The sequence below is a fragment of the Oncorhynchus clarkii genome, chromosome 32 (assembly GCF_045791955.1).
Source record: "Oncorhynchus clarkii lewisi isolate Uvic-CL-2024 chromosome 32, UVic_Ocla_1.0, whole genome shotgun sequence".
NCBI classification, from domain to species: domain Eukaryota; kingdom Metazoa; phylum Chordata; class Actinopteri; order Salmoniformes; family Salmonidae; genus Oncorhynchus; species Oncorhynchus clarkii.
In genome coordinates, this window is record NC_092178.1 from 37,917,739 (window position 1) to 37,941,155 (window position 23,417).

Here is a 23,417-nt window from a genome sequence, read left to right on the forward strand (position 1 = left end):
GGTATTGGTATCGGCGTTGAAAAATCATAATCGGTCGACCTCTAGTTTTAATGACTCCAACCTAAGTGTATGTAAACTTCCGACTTCAACTGTATGTCCGTTATGTTTATGGGGGGTCAATTAAGGAAGACATCCTCTTCTGCAAACCACTGGAAACAAGGACAACATGAGAGGATATTTTTTAAGTACGGGACAGCTTTGTAACATCGAACAGACTTTGGTGGTCAAGATGTATTGGTATCTGTACTGATGGCGCAAAGCCATGACAGGCAGACATAGTGAAGTGGTAACTCACGTGCAAGCAGTTGCTCCCGACGCCACTTGGGTACACTGCAGCATCCACGAGAGGCTCTTGCTGCCAAGGGAATGCCTGACAGCTTGAAAGAGGTTTTGGACACTACAGTGAAAATGGTTAACTTTGTTAAAGCAAGGCCCCTGAACTCTCGTGTATTTTCTGCATTATGCAATGATATGGGCAGCGATCATGTAACGCTTTTACAACATACGCGCTGGTTATCAAAGGGCAAGGTATTGACACATTTTTTGGAATTGAGAGACGAGCTTAAAGTTCACTCTACTGTCCATAATTTTCACTTGTCTGACCGCTTGCATGATGACGAGTTTCTCACACGACTGCCCTATCTGGGTGATGTTTTTTCTTGCCTGAATGATCTGAATCCAGGATTGACTCTCCGCAACTATATTCAATGTGCAGGACAAAAATTAGGCTATGATTAAGAATTTGGAGCTCTTTTCTGTCTGCATTAACAAGGAAAGCACACAGGTCTTTCCATCATTGTATGATTTTTTTGTGTGCAAATGAACTCAAGCTTACGGACAAATGTGATATAGCGAAGCACCTGGGTGACCTGGGTACGCAATTACGCAGGTTCTTTCCCAAAACAGTTGTCACCCACTTCCCTTGAAAAACAGTTTGCCCTACAGCCAATTCTGTCGAATCAAAAGAATTTGCAAAAAACAGTCCGATTTCGACAGAAATATGGCTGAGATGCAAAGAAAGTTCAAGGAGAGGGGCTACAAGAATTATCAGATTAATATTGCCATTGAGAAAATTCAAAACAAAACGAGACATGACCTTTTTCAAGGTCAGTCTCGCAAAAAGACGCATTCTTGCGTTCTAACTACCCGCTATTCAAAGTGCTCTGAACAAATTAAGGGAATTGTTCACAAACATTGGCACATCCTAAAATCCGATGATAGTCTCAGTAATGTGTTTTTGGACCTTCCCTTGGTCGTATTCTCGCGGGGCAGAAATCTCAGAGACCAATTGGTAAACTCTGATTTACCACCCCAAGATATTCCTAAACAACGTCTATTTGCGCCCCTACTGGATGGAAATTACAAATGTAATGGCTGTGCTCAATGCAATGGCACTTATAAATGTAGATCCTTCAAACACCCACAAACAGGGAAATCGATCCCAATAAAAGGTGTTATTACGTGCTCCACTAAAGGCAGTTATTTATCTTATAACTTGTCCTTGTGGTAAAAATTATGTAGGTAAAACAAAGCGCGAATTAAAAGTAGTATCTCAGAGCATCGTAGCACCATTAGGTGTAAAAACTTTACTTATCCAGTTGCGGCCCACTTCTTGGAGGCAGGCCACTCGATTTCGTCTCTGCGTTATATTGGCATCGAACATGTCACCCTCCCTAGGAGAGGGGGTGACCTTGATAATTTATTGTTAAAACGAGAGGCTGCCTGGATCTTTAATTTAAAGACCATTGCGCCCTTCGGTCTCAACGTAGACTTTGATCTGAAGCCATTCTTGTGATTACTGTGACTTTGCCATTGTAATTGTGTGTAAACTTGTATAGTCAAATTAATCTATGATCGTATGCTATCCATTTGTTTGTATGCAGTTCTTTGTATGACATTTTAATATTTGATTATTAACCAATGATATTAGGCCACTCCTGGCCATGATTACAGACACCTGTGTCTTTTGACACTATATAAACGAGTCATCCATACCCTGATGAAGACAGCTTGGCTGTCGAAACGTTGGTATTACATTTTTGCATCTGAGCTCCAAGAGTGTGCGGCTCTCTTTTATTTTCAAGTTTCCACTCCGCTAGCCAGCACCTCGTCTTAATAGGTGTGCGTTTCTTTTTCTTCTAGATCTTTCCCAAAACAGACCACACAAACAACTGGATTCGTTATCCCTTTCATGCCCTGCCTCCAGTCCACTTAATCAGAAGCCAATGCCAGATTTCTGGATAGGGCTGTGCCCAGAGTTTCTTGCCTTGGCAAATCGCGCTGATAAGACACTGATGCCCTTTGCAACCACATACAGTGGGGCAAAAAAGTATTTAGTCAGCCACCAATTGTGCAAGTTCTCCCTCTTTGCAAATAAATTAATTTAAAATCCTACAATGTGATTTTCTGGATTTTTTTTCTCATTTTGTCTGTCATAGTTGAAGTGTACCTATGATTAAAATTACAGGCCTCTCTCATCTTTTTAAGTGGGAGAACTTGCACAATTGGTGGCTGACTAAATACTTAGTACCTATGTGAGACCTATGTGAGAGTGGATTCTCAGCCCCTCACTAGCATGAAAACTAAATACAGGCACAGACTGTGTGTGGAAAATGATTTAAGACTGAGACTCTCTCCAATACAACCCAACATTGCAGAGTTATTGGCATCCTTGCAAGCACACCTTTCTCATTAACCTGTGGTGAGTTATTAACCATTTTTGATGAACAAATAAGGTTTTATATGTAAGATGGCTAAATAAAGAGCATCATTATTGATTATTATTTTTTGTGCCCTGGTCCTATACGAGCTCTTTGTCACTTCCCATGAGCCAGGTTGACAAAAGCTCACACTTATGTTTAATAAATGTATCGTATAGTGTGTGTGGCAAGCTTACAATAATGTCAAAAAACAACATTTGAGAGTGTGTTGATCCTGGTGCTAGATGGGGTACGCAGCTGGAGGTTGAATGTTTGAAGAGGTACAGGACTATAAAGTTTGGGAACCACTGCTGTAAAAGCATTCAATTTAGCCTTCTCATTAAGATCAAGATGCTCAATATCGGTGATATCAGAGAGCTCAGTTACCTCACACCTTAAAAGGAAGCTGCTCCCCATAAGTAATACAGGCTGTACAGATTTAAAATGTCAGTTCCCAATATTTCCCATATTCTCTGTTAGAGGTAGCTAAATTCCAATAAACAGAATTTATAGTCTTTAAACATTTTTAATCATGCAATAACAATTAATTATTCAATTTCTAATAACCATCAGTGGGAACTTCTCATCACTGCACATTTTTACAGTCAGCCCTATTACTTTATGATCTGTCTGGACTGCAGTATTTTTACCACTACCCTGTTGGAAACACATCCTACCAGGCAGTTGTCTATTTTCTATTTTCTATGCAAACTTTCTAAATGTCTTCAACAAAATAAATGGACAAGTTATTGGAAACATAGCTACTGAAACAACCCCACTCTTCCAGCCGCAGCCAGACCAAAGACTTACTGTACTGTGTTGTGGAAATTCATGTATACTGAGAGACACATTGTCATTTCTTCAAACAATCATCTTTATTTAATATCTATTAATTATTGCAATAATGAAGCAGTCGACCGCACACGAAGGTGTGTTGCCGAGAGCTTAACCTTTACAGACAATGCAGAGTTCTTATATAGCTGACACTAAAATTGCTTAGTCATGGCTGGTTCCATCCCTCCCATGCTGATCAGGTGGGGGGCACCACAAGCCACCTTGGGTTCATCTCCTGGTTATCTGCACGGGATGTTGTTTTACTCCCAACCCGGCTTAGTTTCCCAGATGCAAGGATGAAGATGAGACAATGAGGGATGGTTCTAAACACTTCCAGGCTATCTCCATCTCGGGTCACACACACCACATATTGTCTATGGAATGCCAGCTGTAGGTTATCACCAAGTCACTGTCAGCTCAAGCGATCTCTCGCAAAACCCATTTCTTGACAATACGCCCAGACTAACTGGAGGAAGCTAGAGTGGAAACCATCCCTTTACAGAAACACAGCATTAACAGAACAGAAATGTCTTACTATTTGTTAACTATATAAATCGTTAACTATGAATATCAAACAAATCAGGTAAATATGTAATTTCTCTCTCACAACTGTCTTTGTTCAGACCTCCACAACTGCTTGATGGTTTAATACATTTACAAAACATTTTCTTTGGAAACATTTAAGGAAAATGTGAGAATATAGTTTAACGAAATATTATTTGGGGCAGAATAAATTAGGAATGCTGAAAAGGACATTTCAATATTTTTTATTTAACTAGGAGACAATACTTCAGAATTAATTTATTCAAGCACAATTTAAGAATCGTAATATGAACAAAAACCTCTGCATGGTTTAAAATACAACAACTAGACCATCTCCTACAGTATATTCCTAAATTTACTTCAGGGGTGAAGCTGGAAGAAGATGTAAAGGGCATTCTTAACTTTTCCCTACACTCGATCACAGCGACAATTTAGGATTCTTGACGACCTTTTCACACCAAGCTCACATTTATAATCCCACGGCAGTTCTGTACCAGCTCTGATGCGCCTGAAAAACACAGAGACAATATTATGATCAATATACAGAAGTGCATATTAGAATGCACATGCTTTAGTCCCCCTGGGCATTTGTTATAGAGCCACAGACATGAGCAGAACCCGTATTAATCCTGGCTTTGCCTCTCAAAAGACCAACCATTAGCACAAGCAATATATAATATCCCATGAGTCATAACAGAAGGTCACAATCTTGCTGGTGAAGAAGGCCACCCAGGGGAATCGAAGGTCATGTGTGTCCACAAAAACATTCTGCGTAAACAGGTTTGGGTGGCAGCTATGCTGTAGGGAGAGAGACACAGTGGATGTGAGCTTCATGACAATTTTTATCCCCATTCATGACGAGTAGGAGGATGAAATTGGAGGATGAAATTCGTTGTTTAGTCCTGCCCTTTATTGTAACCTGGGTAAGATGCTGAGTTGACGGATCTCTGATAAGTATGGGTATAGGGCAAATCATACAGTCGGCATACTATCCAACACGATACCCTCTGATTATTCCTCCTCATGACTCACATTGAGGTAGCGACCCACATTCCCCTCCAGATTTGCGTCAATGATGTAGCATGACTTTTCGCCATCAAAGAAACGCCTTGTGGCGTTTGAGGCCTGCTTGTCATTTCCCTCTGCTGTACCGTCCTGCAGGTCAGAAGACTTGGCGTCAGAGCCCGATTTCTTCGCTGGGTCTAGAGAGTCATTTTGTGAGTCATTTGATGAGTCTGGGAACCAAAGTCCTATAACTTATTTTAAAAATTCAGAAATAAAAGTGGAGAGTTCATGAACACATTTCCGTCTATATTTGTGTCTGTGCTTTATTTTTCTACCTTCCGACAGTATTTTGAGAAACCAACATTTATCAAACCAAATAAGAATGAATACTCTACTAAACCTCAGTAACCTTTTCGTTGCCCTCAATGTTTGTTTTTCATTCCGTATATATACTTCTCTGTATATACTGTAGTTTCCTCTTACCCTCCTGTAGTATTTTGGCATGCCTGCGTGTGACGTAGCTCCTCTCCATAGAGGAGACATTGTGCCTGAAGTCAGAGTCGCCATCATCTTCACTGACATCGTAGTCCTTGTCCTCATAATTTTCATCATCATCGGGTTCTTCTTCAGCTTCGTCATCAGAGTTCTTCATCATCATACGTCGCCTCTCTTTCTCGGGGTTTCCCTCTTCCTCATCCTTGCCCTCGTCATCACAGTCATCATGCTCACTGTTGACGCCTTCTATGGACTCTTCTTCTGAACCTGATGGGGAACAGAGGCCGCAACATTAGAGATGCTCAGTTCTGTTGCTTCTCTTTGCACTCCCTGTGTGTCCACTGGGTATGTGCATTTACAACTCATGAATCGAAATGGAAACCCAATTTCTTTTTTTGCATTCAAAAAAAAGATAATACACAGATAACATAAAATCTATCCTATAGTTGCCGGTGAGTCCAGGCTCTCTGCGTGTCTGTACCTGACTCATTGTCGGAGCAGCACGTCTCACTCTCGTAACCCTCCTTGCTCTCAGCTCCCTCTATGTGGTTCAGGTTGACCACGTACACGTTGCCCTCTGTCCCCAAACTCTTCTTGTTCATGATTATCCCTAAGTTATCCCTAAGGGGAGAGATGGCAAAGGGAAAAGTTGTGAGCATTGTGTGCAGTACAACCGGAAGAAAGACATTGCAATAGTAGAAGGAGAGAATGGAAGAGAGTAACACTAGAAGAGGTCTTGGGCATTGAGCACTAAAAGGATGCCCAACAGACAAAAGACTAGTAGTGTATGTAATCAACAGAAGTCAACCTTAACAGCAGTCTGTCTGTCAGGTTAGGTTGGGTTCCTAGTTCCGGCTCACCAGTGTAAGTAAGAGGCCACACGGCGACTGGTAGAAGATGTGGAAATACGTCTGAGAAAGACGGAGGAAGGTGAGAAAACACAAAGAGAACATAACCACACCAGAGTTTTTAATAACTACAAGCAGTATGACTATAGGATGACAACAGAATGCATAATTTTCCATCTGTTACATTGGAAATGTGTCATTTGCTCTGCTCCCAACTCTCCAGTTAAAAATAGCAGTGTCTGGCACGATGTAGCACCAGCAGCGGAGTCATCACTATAGGTAATGGCAGAGTTCTGTATCATGAAGTATGACATTCCAGATAGACCAGTCATCTCGGTGCTCACCTAATTGACCTGGGGAGAAGTTTACCCCTAGGCACAGATCTTGGATCAGCCCCCTCACCCCATGCTAACCTTAACCGTTAGAGAGGAAAATGCTAAACTGACCTAAGATCAACATCTAGGGAAACTTCAACCCACCCCCACCTTGTTATTGACCCGGCGGTGGCACTTCATGCGGTGGAACTCGCAGAGCAGGGGGATGAGCAGCGGGTTGAGTCCACGGTGCTTGGCCTCAACCTTTGACCGGATGCATTCCAGGCAGGCTGGGCAGCAACGGTGGAGGGTGAAGGTGACTGAACCTTTAGCTGTGATAACAGTCGGTTGAACGGTTCTGGCCATAGGGCCTCCTGACGTGATCAGGGAGAAGATGACATGGGTTTGAGGGAGAATGAACGAACTAGGAAATGTTGCCGTTCTGAAACAAGGATGGACTAAAGGACTAAAGGTCAAATAGGGAGTGCTTATATTTGTCCTGTTTCACACATGTACAAGTGTGTAACCTAGACAAGCGTGTGGTGTGAAATGGGAATTTGTTTTCTGCATATCCCCCCCCCCCCCCCCCCCCCAAGAGCAGGATCAGCCATTATTGACGGTGACCCAGGAGCAATTATGGTTAAGTGCTTTCAATCAAATTTATTTATAAAGCCCCTCTTACATCAGCTGATGTCACAAAGTGCTGTACAGAAACCCAGCCTAAAACCCCAAAACAGCAATCAATGCAGGTGTAGAAGCACGGTGGTTTTGGAAAAACTCCCTAAACTCCCGAATCCCGAGCCGTCACATATTCGAACTAGCAACCCTTCGGTTACTGGCCCGATGCTCTAATCGCTAGGCCACCTGCCAGCCCTAATAAAACCTCATTATAAATGCATGCAGGAAATACATATTCATGAAATTTGTGCAAGACTCTCTTTTTAAAATAGTACAGCAACACAGTATAAACACAGAGACATAAATTGTACTCACCCTAAGGGTGCTGAGGCGGTGACGTGAGGTTTGCTGGCAGCGGCCGTGCTGGTCGTGTGGATAGTATTAGCAGTCGAAACTGGTCCCCCCTGGGTGGTGGACAAAGAGAGCGTGCACTCGCGAAATAAACACGTTGTCCACTATACGAATCCAAATACAGGAATGATTCAAAGTACCGTGCACACCATGTAAGGAAACAGACGGCTGACTTCGATGCCCATTCAGTCAGACAGACAAGGCTGTAGACGTGTTCATATTTATCTACAGGACACACTAACACAGAGACAGCGGGGTAAAGAGAGACTGATAGACAGATATTTGCCAGCGTTGGGCCATGTCACTGTTGGTTTATCCTTTGACTCCTCAACACGTTTCTTCATGTTGGCCATATGCTCCAGGCGTAAAGAGCCTCGATACAACCATTCCTTATGTTCGTCATCCTGAGAACACACACACACACACAGGAAAAAAGGATTGGCATTATATGTGCGTCAGTGAAGAACTAGACTTTAGTTAGGTAAGCATAACCAGAATACCAAGCACAATATACTGCAAGTCAATCACTATCACTTCACTAAATGGTTACAGCGTAAGCGGTTACAGATTCTCACCTTGTATACTACCTCGACCCTCCTCCGGACCCCCCTCAAACCCCACGTTGATGGGCTGGCCTGGTCTGTACCGGGCCATGGGCGGGTTGGGGGTACACCTTGATGTAATCCTTGATGAACTCCCTGTTGGCCTCATCCTCTATGTCCTCCCACAACCTTTGGCACTTAAGACGATAGAGAGAAACAATAGGCTTAGTTTGTGTGGGTATGTATGTGCGTTTCCCTGCAAGTGTCTCACCAACACCTACATTTGCAGATTAAACTTGTTGTATGACAACAGCCACAGTATGAGTTTTGTTGCTCCATACAAGCCAACAAATTGAAAAATGTATATAACTCAAAAGAGTATTACATTGGAATATACATGTATTGTCACACAGGTGGAGTTAACAACTAGGAGAGAACAGTTGGATCTGAATTAGACATCTTACATTTGGTAGGAGGATCAAACAGAATTGAGCCAAGAAGTATTGAGTATACGTTAAAGATAGAAAACAATTGTCCGAGGCTGTTCTTACGTGGTCTGCAAACAATGTGAAGATCCGGCAAGCCTACATAGGAAGGTGTGCCGTCATCAAAAAAGATCCGGAACCTGAAACACAAGGGGAAGCGCAACAGAGCTTTACTAAGGCAATGATGAATCATATTTAGCATTATGTTTCCATATATCATCATCCAACCACACCCACAATAGCTAAATCACACACAAACAAACACGGGGCCGGTCCTTGCCGTTCTGCCGGAGGTTGTGGGAGGACATAGAGGATGAGGCCAACAGGGAGTTCATCAAGGATTACATCAAGGTGTACCCCCAACCCGCCCATGGCCCGGTACAGACCAGGCCAGCCCATCAACGTGGGGTTTGAGGGGAGTCCGGAGGAGGGTCGAGGTAGAGCAGATCGACTGCAGCTTGTTGTGCGTCGTCTACAAGCGAGACCAAAGAAAATTGACGTTAAAAAGACAACTAAAATACTTATTTTTCCAGACTTTGAAATCCTTTTTGGGTTCTGAATGAATGAAGTTGAAAAGACGTCATTTAGAGACGTCTATGTTCTGGTCCAAATCAAGGCTGTTCCAAACCGGACAAAATGAATTGTCCGTGAACATCAAAAAAAGACACCCAAAGGGCATCAGCGTCGGTCCATCCTTACTGAGGTATATCCTACAGTGTCGCCTGAATTTGAATTTTAGGAATGTCCATCTATGTGGGAGGCCATTAAGGGGGGGAAACATGATTCATGGGGCCCTATCCTGGTAGGGGCCCCTAAATGTTTAGAAAATTATTTGTTTATCATTTAAAAAATGTTAGACAAAAAAAAAAAAAAAAATTGGATAAATTAAAACATATAACCATATATAACGTATAACGGACCTTGGGGGTGAGGAAGTTGTTTTGTAGCAGCAGCAGCATAACTAGACCAATTTTTTATTGTAAAGTTAGGCACATGATGACTTAGACACACTTAAATACGTATTCTATTTGATATGGATACTATAATGAAAACATTTTTACTTTTAGTAGTAGATTTTTTTGTATGGTAACCTTTGTAGGAGCGAACATTAACCCTAACATTCCCTTTGTTTACTCACCTCCTAGTGCCCAGAGAGCCCCAGGTTGGCACAATCTCAGCAGAAAGCTGTCAGACAGACTGATGCAGAGGAGAGCAGGGAGGAGGAAGAGGAGTTAAAGAGTAGCAGAAGGGCCAGTGAAGGAGTGACAAGAAGAGACTGAACAAGCAATAAGGGAAATGAAGAGTGTGGACAGATTTGAAGTGAGGAAGATGAGGTTTTAGATTACCCAGCACTGTGGCCAGAGAAAGTACAATACCATGAAAAATAAGCTATTGTTCGCAGACTAGCCAACAGGTTTGGTGAGGAGACAGAACTGTACAAAATCATGCCCCCAGACACAGATGACAAGCCATTCCCCAACTATTTACAGTACAGTAAGTCCGCAAACAGAAGAGAAAAGGTACAGAGAGACTGGCTTATTTATAGTAAGAGTGTAAAGGCATAATATTGCATTCCATGTGTTTATTTTTCTCATGAGCAAAGTAAACAATCACCCAGTTCTCTGAATAGTACGGATGGCTATAAGATATCATCAGTGAAATGGAGGAGACTGTATGACAAACTACCAGAGCATTTCTAAAATGATTGAGTGCAAGCACACAGTATAAAACCACTGAAGAATCCACTGGCCACATACCTTGTGCCTACCATACTCCTAATCTTGTGGGTGTACATGCAGCTCAGCCGTGCCCAGAAGTATCAACTTTTTGGGGGGCTGTGTGAACCATCTGTTCAGTGCCAGCCCAGAGCGATGGGCCATTCAAGGAAAAGACTGGCTGCTGTCATAACCGCCTTTCAGACACTATTTGATGGAGTGCACGTATTGCTGCGGTCCGACCAGCGGCAACTCATTTACCATCTTGACAGATGGCCCTAGACATGCTTCTTGCTACCTGCAGCCTGACAAACGAAGCCAAATCAGAGGCAAAAGGTCTGAAAAAGCTACTTTATGTCTTTCAAGGCAATCCTCCTGCTCACTTTCTGGGAAAAAGTTTTGCAGTGTATTGAGAATAGAAGCCTAATTCTTCCGTCAGGAAATATTCCTCTGGACACTGAAGCAGCTCACATTAAGGCGCTACAGGAAGAAATACAGGCTCTGCGTAATCAATGGTGACGCTCTTCTGGCAGAAGCCTCCACGGTGGCAAATGAAATGGGTGCAAATGCTCAGTTTCACAGTGAACAAAGGAGCCGCCAGAAAATAAAAAAAAAGAAAGCATTTCCCCGATGAGACCGAAGATGACATAGCAAAGGAACAGAAGTCAGACAATGGATTTTGCAACACAGTGTTTTATATAGCCCTGGATAGTATAATCAGTCATTTGGACAAGAGATTCCACACGATGGCAGCTATATGTGAGGACTTTAACCAATGTGTACATTTAGGAAAATGACTGGAAACCAAATGTGTAGCTTGCCACAAATTGAGAAACAAGTACTCCAAAGATCTCAGATGGATTTGAAAATGAAGTGCGAGATCTAAAGACGATATACGCTGCCACTTTTTCCAGATGGTCTTCCTCCTGTAGAGTTCCTAAATGCCATCCACAAGATGCAGCTACAGGGTGTTTTTGGAGAGGTGTGAATCTTCTGTACAATGCCTATAACAGTTGCTGGAGGTGAACGTGCCTTCAGTAAACTGAAACTTAAAGAACTAAGATCTTTTTTTTATTTGACCTTTATTTAACCAGGTAGGCTAGTTGAGAACAAGTTCTCATTTACAACTGCGACCTGGCCAATTTCTACATGCCGAGACAGGTTGAACAGCCTTTCCAAGCAGCCCCAAAATCCTGGCAATGACCCTGGGCCCACCGTTTGACAAAAACAGGCCGTTGTATTGGCTTTATTATTCCTGAATCCCACGATGAATCCATTTGGCTATTTTAGCTCTGAATATCAGCAACCCAACTTGATCAGGAGTTATCCTGAGCCTATTTGCAATGTGTTTACACAGCGGGAAATGCAGAAGTATTTAATTTTTTAGCTATGACCAGCTCATGGATACAAACTTGAAACCACTGATCATGACAATTTAGCCCATGGGATGAAACCTTATTGTCCATTTTACTTTCACATGTCCTGTTTTTAAGGATATGTTTGTTAACATGTCAGCACATGTTCTATTCGCTTTGGTGTCATTTAGGTTAGGCTATTTGATCGGGGAAACATGCATGATGTAAAAAGTTTCCGTCTCATTACATTGGAGATCAAATGTGTGACAGCCCAGCCCGTAGGCTACAGAAAAAGGTCAAATACTCTTATCACATGCTATATATCACATGCTACAACGGATACACAATAGGTTTTTTCACGGAATGTTGGTGGAGCACTGTAGCGATGCGTTTCTCCAAGAGCACCCTGGAGAGGCGCGCTGCGAACGGACAAGTTCAATATTGTGTCCCTGCCTAAGTGGGTACTGCTCGTCAAAGGGCGGCATCAGCGCTCACCTAAAAAGCCCATATGCCACTGGTTGAGAGAAATTGTTGTTGTTTTTGGACAGAATCATGTGTTGTTGCGAGGTGCGTCTTGGTCAGTTTAGCTCAGAAAATACTGCCCTCGTCAAGCTACCATAATGGGCGGTCGCCTAATCCTGCCTAATGAGCAGGCGGCCCTGCACACACAGTCACACACTATCTTTACGCTCATACCTCATGCGGTTCTTTCGGTTGGGGAGTTCAGCCAGAATGCCAGAGCAGAACAAGGACTGGTGGACATCCTTGAACTTGGCCACCAATCGCACGTCCACGTACAGCTGCTCCAGCGAAGCGGTGTGGTCAAAGGCTATGTGGTGTCCCTGACAGCATGCTTCTCGCTAAAGTCCACCTCCATTTTCTGTGGAGCATCAATGGTTGAGATATAGAGAGCATGGAGAAAACTAAGAAATCTGTAAAGGACATTTAATGATATACAATAACAGGACTAACCGGTGGTTGGGTGAGTTCTTACCTGTTGGTTTGATTTCTGTAATCCTGCCGTGGTGCCAGGTCTTGGTCCTCCTCCTGGCCAGGACCATCGTGTCAATCTTGATCTCCTCCTCTATGAGGACAAGGGGGTGGCTGAGTCGCAGGGTTGGGTGCATGGGTCAGAGCTTGCGACACGCTGGTCACCACAAACAGAGTGGCTGTTTCTAAATCAGGGAGCGAGAAGATCACCATGAGCACTAAAGATCATCATTAACGATATCATTGACATGAGGTAGAAAGCAATTTAGAGAAGATCAATGTAAAACAAGGTCAGTCCATTAATGCAAAGCATAACTCACCTTTTCTGGCCGCTTGTGGTTTTGATGGGGCAGTGGAACCACTTTTGCTGGCCTCTTGTAGTTTGGGAGCAGATTTGTCACTCTTGCTGGGCTCTTGTGATTTTGGTGGGGAAGCTGTGCCAGCTTTGCTCGAGTTCAGCTGTTTTGTTGATGCAGAGGAGTCACCTGTTCTGGGTTTTTGTGGTTTCATTGGCACAGAAGGATTTGTAGGGGCAGGAGCCAAGTCTTCAATGTAGCACCCAAATTTGTGTTTGGCTTGGGGAGATTCTCTCCTCTTTTCACCTTTTCTCAGCCGTCCACATTTGCTGGCCTCTGGATGTTTTGTTGAAACCTTTTTGGATTTTGATGGAGGAGTATTATCGTCGTCGTCTTCTTGTGGACTTGGTGGTTCAAACTCTGACTGTGCAAGGCGAGTTGCTGGGGTATCACTAGAGCCTGAGGCTTCACTTGGGACAACAGTTACAGTAGGGGTGGTCACAGCTAAAGAAGATGGCATGCTCTCCGTGTCATCTGCCATGTCATTGTACTAAGGAAGAATGAGAGAAGAGCATGTCAGGAGCATGGCCGAGACCACACACGTAGAAGTGTGTGTGTGTGTGTGTGTGTGTGTGTGTGTGTGTGTGTGTGTGTGTGTGTGTGTGTGTGAGCACATTTGAATCCTATCTGGCTTAGTTCTCACATCTTCTGTGTCACTGTCTGTAGCTGTGCCTTCTTCAGGAGCAGCAACTGAGAAAAAGATAAGAGGTGGAGGAAAGAATAAAGCAAAACGGATTGGGATTGAGGGTCACGCCAAAGACTGTTCCCATTCAAACAACATCTCCCTCAATCCCAATCCGTTTTGCTTACCCTTGCTTTCCCTTCTGTCTTTTGCGTTAGCACTACACAGCCAATTCAAATAAACAACTCATCATCAAGCTTTGACTATTTGAATCAGCTGTATAGTGCTAGGGCGAAAGACAGAACGTGTACCCAGGGGGAGGCCCCAGGAGGCCCCAGGATAGAGTTTGGGAATAGCGGGAGCCAGGTTAACGAGGTTTACCGGCCAAACTCACTGCCTTTTCCCGGGATAAATAACTGAGTAATGAGTCAATTATTTATGTGAACAGCATGACATGAAATGGAACTGGTAAATAATATGCGATGTGTAAACCTGGCATCTCTAGGACCTTTCTATTACCGGGCGGCAGGGTAGCCTAGTGGTTAGAGCGTTGGACTAGTAACCGGAAGGTTGCAAGTTCAAACCACCGAGCTGACAAGGTACAAATCTATCATTCTTCCCCTGAACTAGGCCGTCATTGAAAATAAGAATTTGTTCTTAACTGACATGCCTAGTTAAATAAAGGTAAAATAAAAAATAAATAAATACCTGCATGATCAATCATCAACACTCAGGGTGGGGACAGACAGCGCATCTCAGTACGGAGTGCAGTTCACAATGCATGCAACATCTTCATGGCAAGATTTGTCTTGTGACAGGTAGGCTAGCCTATGCTGTAGTTCACAGGAGGCTGGTGGCACCTTAATTGGAGAGGACGTGGCTGTAGCAGAATCAGTGGAATGGTATCAAATACATCAAACATGATTTCCTTGTGTTTGATACCATTCCATTCACTCCAGACATTAAGAGGCAGCCTCCACTGCTACAGTTATATAAAGGACCGAATGTGTGTCTAATTTACTAATCTCCGTCTGGCTTTTGGAGGGGGTCACATTCATTTTTGTGTAATGATAAAACATTTGCAGGTAAATTGCAGGTGCAGAATTTTAAAAGAGCCTATCACTCAAATATTTTTGCTCTAAAATCAACTCCTGCAGACAGCCAGCCACGTGACTCACTATCTAAAGCAGGCAGACAGGCATTCAGTTACTGTTTTATTGAACAGTAGAATGGGCAAAACGAGTGACCTAAGCTACTGAGCGTGGCATGGTTGTTGTTGCCATGTGCGCCGGATACAGTATATCAGAAACGGCCACCCTCCTGGGCTTTTCACACACGATAGTGTCGTGTCTTTGGCATCATTAAATTGAAGACTTATCTTATCAAAGCAATTCTCTGTAATTAAAATTACGTGATTAAACTAATCATGTAAATGTAGTTAACTAGGAAGTCGGGGCCCCAAGGAAAATCTTCAGATGACAAAGTTATAATTTTCCTAATATAACTCTTCAGATTATTTTAATGTCTGATCAATTAGTCTTCTAATTAATGAATTATTCTTTACCTCACGTTAGTCTCATTCCAAACGTCGTAAATTGTTGGTTATCTGCACGAACCCAGCCTTCACTATGAATCATCCACACATCAATTGTCTTAATCATTTATTTACTAACTAACTAAGCACAGAAATGCATCACCAAACATATGGTTACAAGGAAATTATAGGGGATGTTTCCTAGTGGGCTAAGCCGATATGGCGACTTGGTAGACAAAGGGAAGTGGGTGTGGACTGAAAAGGGTGCGAAAGACAAGAGTCACTACACAGTTGATAATTATATTGATTGAAATGCTAATCCTTTGCACATGAACGCTCACTCATTTGGGAATAATTGCAATCAATATATATTTTACGCTAAGTGTGTCGTCGTGAGCTCTATTGGAATCGTCCGTCTTTCTGTTGGAAAGTTCATCCGCTTGTCTCTCCATCTGCTTCCAAGGAGTCTTACGTGGTTAGAATGGATACTTCAGAGTCCCATTCAGAAATGTTCTTATAGAATACATGTTTCAGCAGTTGTCCGTCTTCACATTCAATGGTACATAATTCCTAGCTGCTGACTAGTAATTAGTATCGAAGAGTTGCTCTTATTCTGTCGGAATCGATAGTCTCAGAGTTAACAACAACCATTACAACCTTAGCTTATACTGAGATTCTTGTGGTCTCTACTCAACCTTAGCTCCTTCAGCTGACCGAGGTAGGCATGGTCTAAAGGGAATTCCTTCAGGTGGGGGTTGTATTCGTAACAGTAGAAAAGGGATGTCCCATGACGCCAGATCAATGTCTGTGCTCATGGGAAGGGCCAATGACTAACATTTATAGTGGATACAATTCTCTCACATTAACGGTTTAAAATCACATGGCACAATTTCACAAATAGTTTAATCTTTACTCATTCATTTTATACAATAATTAGATGCAAGCCTCATAATGGAGGCTCCTGTATAAACAGAGTTATGGTAATGTGGCTGTATCGTCTTTCCTGAGGTCACAATCATAAAACAAAACGGACCGGTCGTAGCTGATTTCTCCACCGACCATTTACACATTCTCCAAAACAAGGATATTGTTCAGTTCTCAAGTTCTGTGATGTAGAAGAAGTTCCTTTGTTCTACTGTGAAACCCTCTCTCTATACTGCCTGACCCTGAGGAGAGTCTCCTCATGGAATTTATGACCTAAGACAACAGAACCTGGGTGTAGGGGGAAGAGAGAGGTGGTGACAGAGCGGGGGAGGGTACTCGCTATACCCAAAGAGGGCCACGTCATGACAACAGTGTCTTGGGTTTACAGAGAATGGTGCGACAAACAAAAAACATCCAGTCAGCGGAGTTCTGAGGGGCAAAAACAGCTTATCAAATCAAATTTTATTGGTCACATATGTGTTTATCAGATGTTATTGCGGGTGTAGCTAAATGCTTGTGTTTCTAGCTCCACAGTGCAGTAATATCTAACAATTTCACAACACTCCACACAAATATAAAGTAAAGGAATGGAATTAAGAATATATAAATATTTGGATGAGCAATGTCGGATCCGCATAGACTAAGATATAGTAGAATAGAATAGAGTATATACCTGTACTAAAGTAGCCAGTGTGCCAGTGATGGCTATTTAACAGTCTGATGGTCTTGAGATATAAGCTGTTTTTCCAGTCTCTCTGTCCCAGCTTTGAAGCATCTGTACTGACCTCGCCTTCTGGATAATAGTGGGGTGAACAGTGGTGATGTGAACAGGCAGTGGCTCGGGTGGTGGTTGTCCTTGATGATCTTTTTGGTCTTCCATTGCTCATTGATGAAAGGTCGAAGGAGAATGGCAAGTATCATGCAAGCTAACAGGAGGGCCACAAACGGACAAATAACAGTGCAACAGTGGTGTTGTGGTGTCGGAAACCACAACTCGTCGATCCTTGTCACAGATAGGCGATTGCAGCAGACGACCACACCAGATTCCACTCCAATCAGCTTAAAACAAGAAGCGGCTCCAGTGGGCACACGATCAACACTGGACATCTGAGGAGTGGAAAATCATCGCCTGGTCGGACGAATCCTGATTCCTGTTGCAGTATGCATCCATCCTGCCTGGTGTTAACGGTACAGGCTGGTGGCAATAGTGTACTGGTGTGAGGAATGTTTTCCTGGCACACGTTAGGTCCCTTGATACCAATTGAGCAACGATTGAATGCAGCAGCATATCTGAACATTGTTGCTGACCAAACTCAAGAGCATCTTTGAGGTGAGATGGAAACAGGTCTTGAAGGAGTTCCCACATATGCTGAGCACTTATTGGCTGCTTTTTGTTCACTCTGTGGTCCATCCCCGAGCTGACAAGGTAAAAATCTATTGTTCTGCCCCTGAACAAGGCAGTTAACCCACATTGAAAATAAGAATTTGTTCTCAACTGACTTGCCTAGTTAAAGGTAAAATAAAAATAAAAATTGCACACTCCCTCAAAACTTGAGACATCTGTGGCATGGTGTTGTGTGACAAAACGGCACATTTTAGAGTGTAATTTTATTGTCCCCAGGCCGAGCTGAAGGTACACCTGTCTAATAATCATGCTAAACTCAGCATAAAAATAAACGTCCCTTTTTCAGGATCCTGTCTTTCAAAGAGAATTCGTAAAAATCCAAATAACTTCACATATCTTCATTGTAAAGGGTTTAAAAAAAAACCACTGTTTTCCATGGTTGTTCAATGAACCATTAAAAAGATGCATGAACATGCACCTGTGGAATGGTCATTAAGACACTAACAGCTTACAGATGGTAGGCAATTAAGGTCACAGTTATGAAAACTTAGGACACTAAAAGAGGCCTTTCTACTGACTCTGAAAAACACCAAAATAAAGATGCCCAGGGTCCCTGCTCATCTGCGTGAACGTGCCTTAGGCATGCTGTAATGACGCATGAGGACTGCAGATGTGGCCAGGGCAATAAATTGCAATGTCCGTACTAATGAGATGCCTAAGACAGAGCTACAGGGAGACATCACGGACAGCTGATCGTCCTCTCAGTGGCAGACCACGTGTAACAACACCTGCTCAGCATCGGTACATCTGAAAATCACACCAGCCGGACAAGTACAGAATGGCAACAACAACTGCCCGAGTTACACCAGGAACAGACAATTCCTCCATCAGTGCTCAGACTGTCCGCAAAAGGCTGAGAGAGGTTGGACTGAGGGCTTGTTGGCCTGTTGTAACGCAGGTCCTCACCAGACATCACCGGCAACACCGTTGCCTATGGGCACAAACCCACCGTCGCTGGACTAGACAGGACTGCAATTTGCTGACGAGTCGCGGTTTTGTCTCACCAGGGGCGATGGTCGGATTCACGTTTATCGTCGAAGGAATGAGCGTTACACCGAGGTACTCTGGAGCGGGATCGATTTGGAAGTGGAGGGTCCGTCATGGTCTGGGGCGGTGTGTCACAGCATCAATCAAACTGAGCTTGTTGTCATTGCAGGCAATCTCCATGCTGTGAGTCACAGGGAAGACATCCTAATCCCTCATGTGGTACCCTTCCTGCAGGCTCATCTTGACATGACCCTCCAGCATGACAATTCCACCAGCCATACTGCTCATTCTGTGCGTGATTTCCTGCAAGACAGGAATGTCAGTGTTCTGCCATGGCCAGCGAAGACCCGGGATCTCAATCCCATGGAGCACGTCTGGAACCTGTTGGATCGGAGGGTGAGGGCTAGGGCCATTCCCCCCAGAAATGTCTGGGAACTTGCAGGTGCCTTGTTGGAAGAGTGGGGTAACATCTCACAGCAAAAACGGAACAATCTGGTGCAGTCCATGAGGAGGAGATGCCCCTTTCAATACGTTTCTATACTGAGTGTACAAAACATTAGGGACACCTTCCTAATATTGAGTTGCACCCCATTTCACCCGCAGAACCTCGTCAATTCGTCAGGGCATCGACTCTACGAGGTGTCAGAAAGCATTCCACAGGGATGTTGGCCAATGTTGACTCTGATGCTTCCCACAGTTGTGTCAAGTTGGCTGGATGTCCTTTGGGTGGTGGAACATTCTTGATACACACGGGGAAACTGTTGAGTGTGAAAAACCCAGCAGCGTTGCAGTTCTTGACCCACTCAAACCGGTAGGCCTGGCACCTACTACCATACCCCGTTCAAAGGCACTTCAATCTTTTGTCTTGCCCGTTTGCCCTTTAAATGGCACGTAAACCCAATCCATGTTTAAAGGCTTCAAAAATCCTTCTTGAACCTGTCTCCTCCCCTTCATTTACACTGATTTGAAGTGGATTTAACCAGTGACATGAATAAGGGAATCATAGCTTGCACCTAAATTCACCTGGTCAGTGTATCATGGATTTTTTGTACACTCAATGTATATAGGACAGTGTAGAGGGCATCTCTGTCTACATTGTCACAATTCCACATGTTCTGATTCCCACATTTTTGGTAAAACAAAATAAGAGTATCAACCCACTCTAAATACAGTAAATGTTGCATAATCTGATAAGGTTGTCTGGCATTAAACCCTATACAGTCAATGCTGTCATGCTCGTCCTCTTCTTCTGACGAGGAGTAGCAAGGATCGGACCAAAGCACAGCGTGGTATGTGTTCATGACGATATTTATTCAACTCAGAACACTAAAACAAAAATAACAACGAGAATGATACGAAACGAAACAGTCCTTCCTGTCTGGTGACATACACAAGGACAGAAAATAATCACCCACGAAACACAATAGAAAACAGGCTCCCTAAATAGGGGACAATGATTGACAGCTGCCTCTGATTGAGAACCATACCAGGCCAAACACAGAAATAGCAAATCACAAAAAAACGAACATAGACAACCCACCCAACTCACGCCCTGACCATACTAAAACAAAGACATAACAAAAGAACTAAGGTCAGAACGTGACAGTAACCCCCCAAAGGTGCGGACTCCGGCCGCAAAACCTGAACCTATAGGGGAGGGTCTGGGTGGGTGTCTGTCCGCGTTGGCGGCTCTGGCGCGGGACGTGGACCCCACTCCACCATAGTCTTTGTCCACCTCCTCAACCGCCTCCGTGGCCTCTTTCGAGCGGCGACCCTCGCCGCTGACCTCGGACTGGGGACCCTAGCAATGGGTCCCGAATGGACAGGAGATTCCGGCTGCACCAGACAGGCGGGAGACTCCAGCAGTGCAGGCGTGAAGGATGACTCCGGCAGTACCGGAGTGACGGGCGGCTCCGGCGGCTCCTGGCTGACGGACGGCTCCGGCGGCTCCTGGCTGACGAACGGCTCCGGCGGCTCCTGGCTGACGGACGGCTCCGGCGGCTCCTGGCGGACGGGCGGCTCTGGACAGACGGGCGACTTCGGCGGCTACGGACAGACGGGAGACTCCGGCAGCTCCGGACAGACGGGAGACTCCGGCAGCTCCGGACAGACGGGAGACTCCGGCAGCTCCGGACAGACGGGAGACTCCGGCAGCTCCGGACAGACGGGAGACTCCGGCAGCTCCGGACAGACGGGAGACTCCGGCAGCTCCGGACAGACGGGAGACTCCGGCAGCTCCGGACAGACGGGAGACTCCGGCAGCTCCTGACAGACGGGAGACTCCGGCAGCACCGGACAGACGGGAGACTCTGGCAGCGCTGGGCAGGAGGAATGCTCTGGCAGTGCTGGGCAATACTCTTATCACATGCTATATATCACATGCTACAACGGATACACAATAGGTTTTTTCACGGAATGTTGGTGGAGCACTGTAGCGATGCGTTTCTCCAAGAGCACCCTGGAGAGGCGCGCTGCGAACGGACAAGTTCAATATTGTGTCCCTGCCTAAGTGGGTACTGCTCGTCAAAGGGCGGCATCAGCGCTCACCTAAAAAGCCCATATGCCACTGGTTGAGAGAAATTGTTGTTGTTTTTGGACAGAATCATGTGTTGTTGCGAGGTGCGTCTTGGTCAGTTTAGCTCAGAAAATACTGCCCTCGTCAAGCTACCATAATGGGCGGTCGCCTAATCCTGCCTAATGAGCAGGCGGCCCTGCACACACAGTCACACACTATCTTTACGCTCATACCTCATGCGGTTCTTTCGGTTGGGGAGTTCAGCCAGAATGCCAGAGCAGAACAAGGACTGGTGGACATCCTTGAACTTGGCCACCAATCGCACGTCCACGTACAGCTGCTCCAGCGAAGCGGTGTGGTCAAAGGCTATGTGGTGTCCCTGACAGCATGCTTCTCGCTAAAGTCCACCTCCATTTTCTGTGGAGCATCAATGGTTGAGATATAGAGAGCATGGAGAAAACTAAGAAATCTGTAAAGGACATTTAATGATATACAATAACAGGACTAACCGGTGGTTGGGTGAGTTCTTACCTGTTGGTTTGATTTCTGTAATCCTGCCGTGGTGCCAGGTCTTGGTCCTCCTCCTGGCCAGGACCATCGTGTCAATCTTGATCTCCTCCTCTATGAGGACAAGGGGGTGGCTGAGTCGCAGGGTTGGGTGCATGGGTCAGAGCTTGCGACACGCTGGTCACCACAAACAGAGTGGCTGTTTCTAAATCAGGGAGCGAGAAGATCACCATGAGCACTAAAGATCATCATTAACGATATCATTGACATGAGGTAGAAAGCAATTTAGAGAAGATCAATGTAAAACAAGGTCAGTCCATTAATGCAAAGCATAACTCACCTTTTCTGGCCGCTTGTGGTTTTGATGGGGCAGTGGAACCACTTTTGCTGGCCTCTTGTAGTTTGGGAGCAGATTTGTCACTCTTGCTGGGCTCTTGTGATTTTGGTGGGGAAGCTGTGCCAGCTTTGCTCGAGTTCAGCTGTTTTGTTGATGCAGAGGAGTCACCTGTTCTGGGTTTTTGTGGTTTCATTGGCACAGAAGGATTTGTAGGGGCAGGAGCCAAGTCTTCAATGTAGCACCCAAATTTGTGTTTGGCTTGGGGAGATTCTCTCCTCTTTTCACCTTTTCTCAGCCGTCCACATTTGCTGGCCTCTGGATGTTTTGTTGAAACCTTTTTGGATTTTGATGGAGGAGTATTATCGTCGTCGTCTTCTTGTGGACTTGGTGGTTCAAACTCTGACTGTGCAAGGCGAGTTGCTGGGGTATCACTAGAGCCTGAGGCTTCACTTGGGACAACAGTTACAGTAGGGGTGGTCACAGCTAAAGAAGATGGCATGCTCTCCGTGTCATCTGCCATGTCATTGTACTAAGGAAGAATGAGAGAAGAGCATGTCAGGAGCATGGCCGAGACCACACACGTAGAAGTGTGTGTGTGTGTGTGTGTGTGTGTGTGTGTGTGTGTGTGTGTGTGTGTGTGTGTGAGCACATTTGAATCCTATCTGGCTTAGTTCTCACATCTTCTGTGTCACTGTCTGTAGCTGTGCCTTCTTCAGGAGCAGCAACTGAGAAAAAGATAAGAGGTGGAGGAAAGAATAAAGCAAAACGGATTGGGATTGAGGGTCACGCCAAAGACTGTTCCCATTCAAACAACATCTCCCTCAATCCCAATCCGTTTTGCTTACCCTTGCTTTCCCTTCTGTCTTTTGCGTTAGCACTACACAGCCAATTCAAATAAACAACTCATCATCAAGCTTTGACTATTTGAATCAGCTGTATAGTGCTAGGGCGAAAGACAGAACGTGTACCCAGGGGGAGGCCCCAGGAGGCCCCAGGATAGAGTTTGGGAATAGCGGGAGCCAGGTTAACGAGGTTTACCGGCCAAACTCACTGCCTTTTCCCGGGATAAATAACTGAGTAATGAGTCAATTATTTATGTGAACAGCATGACATGAAATGGAACTGGTAAATAATATGCGATGTGTAAACCTGGCATCTCTAGGACCTTTCTATTACCGGGCGGCAGGGTAGCCTAGTGGTTAGAGCGTTGGACTAGTAACCGGAAGGTTGCAAGTTCAAACCACCGAGCTGACAAGGTACAAATCTATCATTCTTCCCCTGAACTAGGCCGTCATTGAAAATAAGAATTTGTTCTTAACTGACATGCCTAGTTAAATAAAGGTAAAATAAAAAATAAATAAATACCTGCATGATCA

At 44.5% G+C, this 23,417-nt stretch overlaps 1 protein-coding gene across 1 annotated transcript; it reads right to left on the minus strand.

Moving 5' to 3' along the window:
• Positions 1-116: 116 nt before the first annotated feature.
• On the minus strand, positions 117-22,561 carry LOC139391963 (SET domain bifurcated histone lysine methyltransferase 1a). The gene is given in 25 exon segments (XM_071139569.1): positions 117-149; positions 296-355; positions 4,436-4,493; positions 4,495-4,584; positions 4,786-4,874; positions 5,109-5,278; positions 5,565-5,843; positions 6,058-6,197; positions 6,459-6,487; positions 6,910-7,180; positions 7,732-7,813; positions 8,048-8,233; positions 8,373-8,433; positions 8,435-8,494; positions 8,496-8,506; positions 8,861-8,934; positions 12,561-12,744; positions 12,859-12,958; positions 12,960-13,039; positions 13,175-13,700; positions 13,854-13,900; positions 20,476-20,703; positions 21,423-21,563; positions 21,729-21,818; positions 22,045-22,561. Coding segments are annotated over 25 exon segments (3,606 nt in total).
• Between the last annotated feature and the right edge of the window lie 856 nt (positions 22,562-23,417).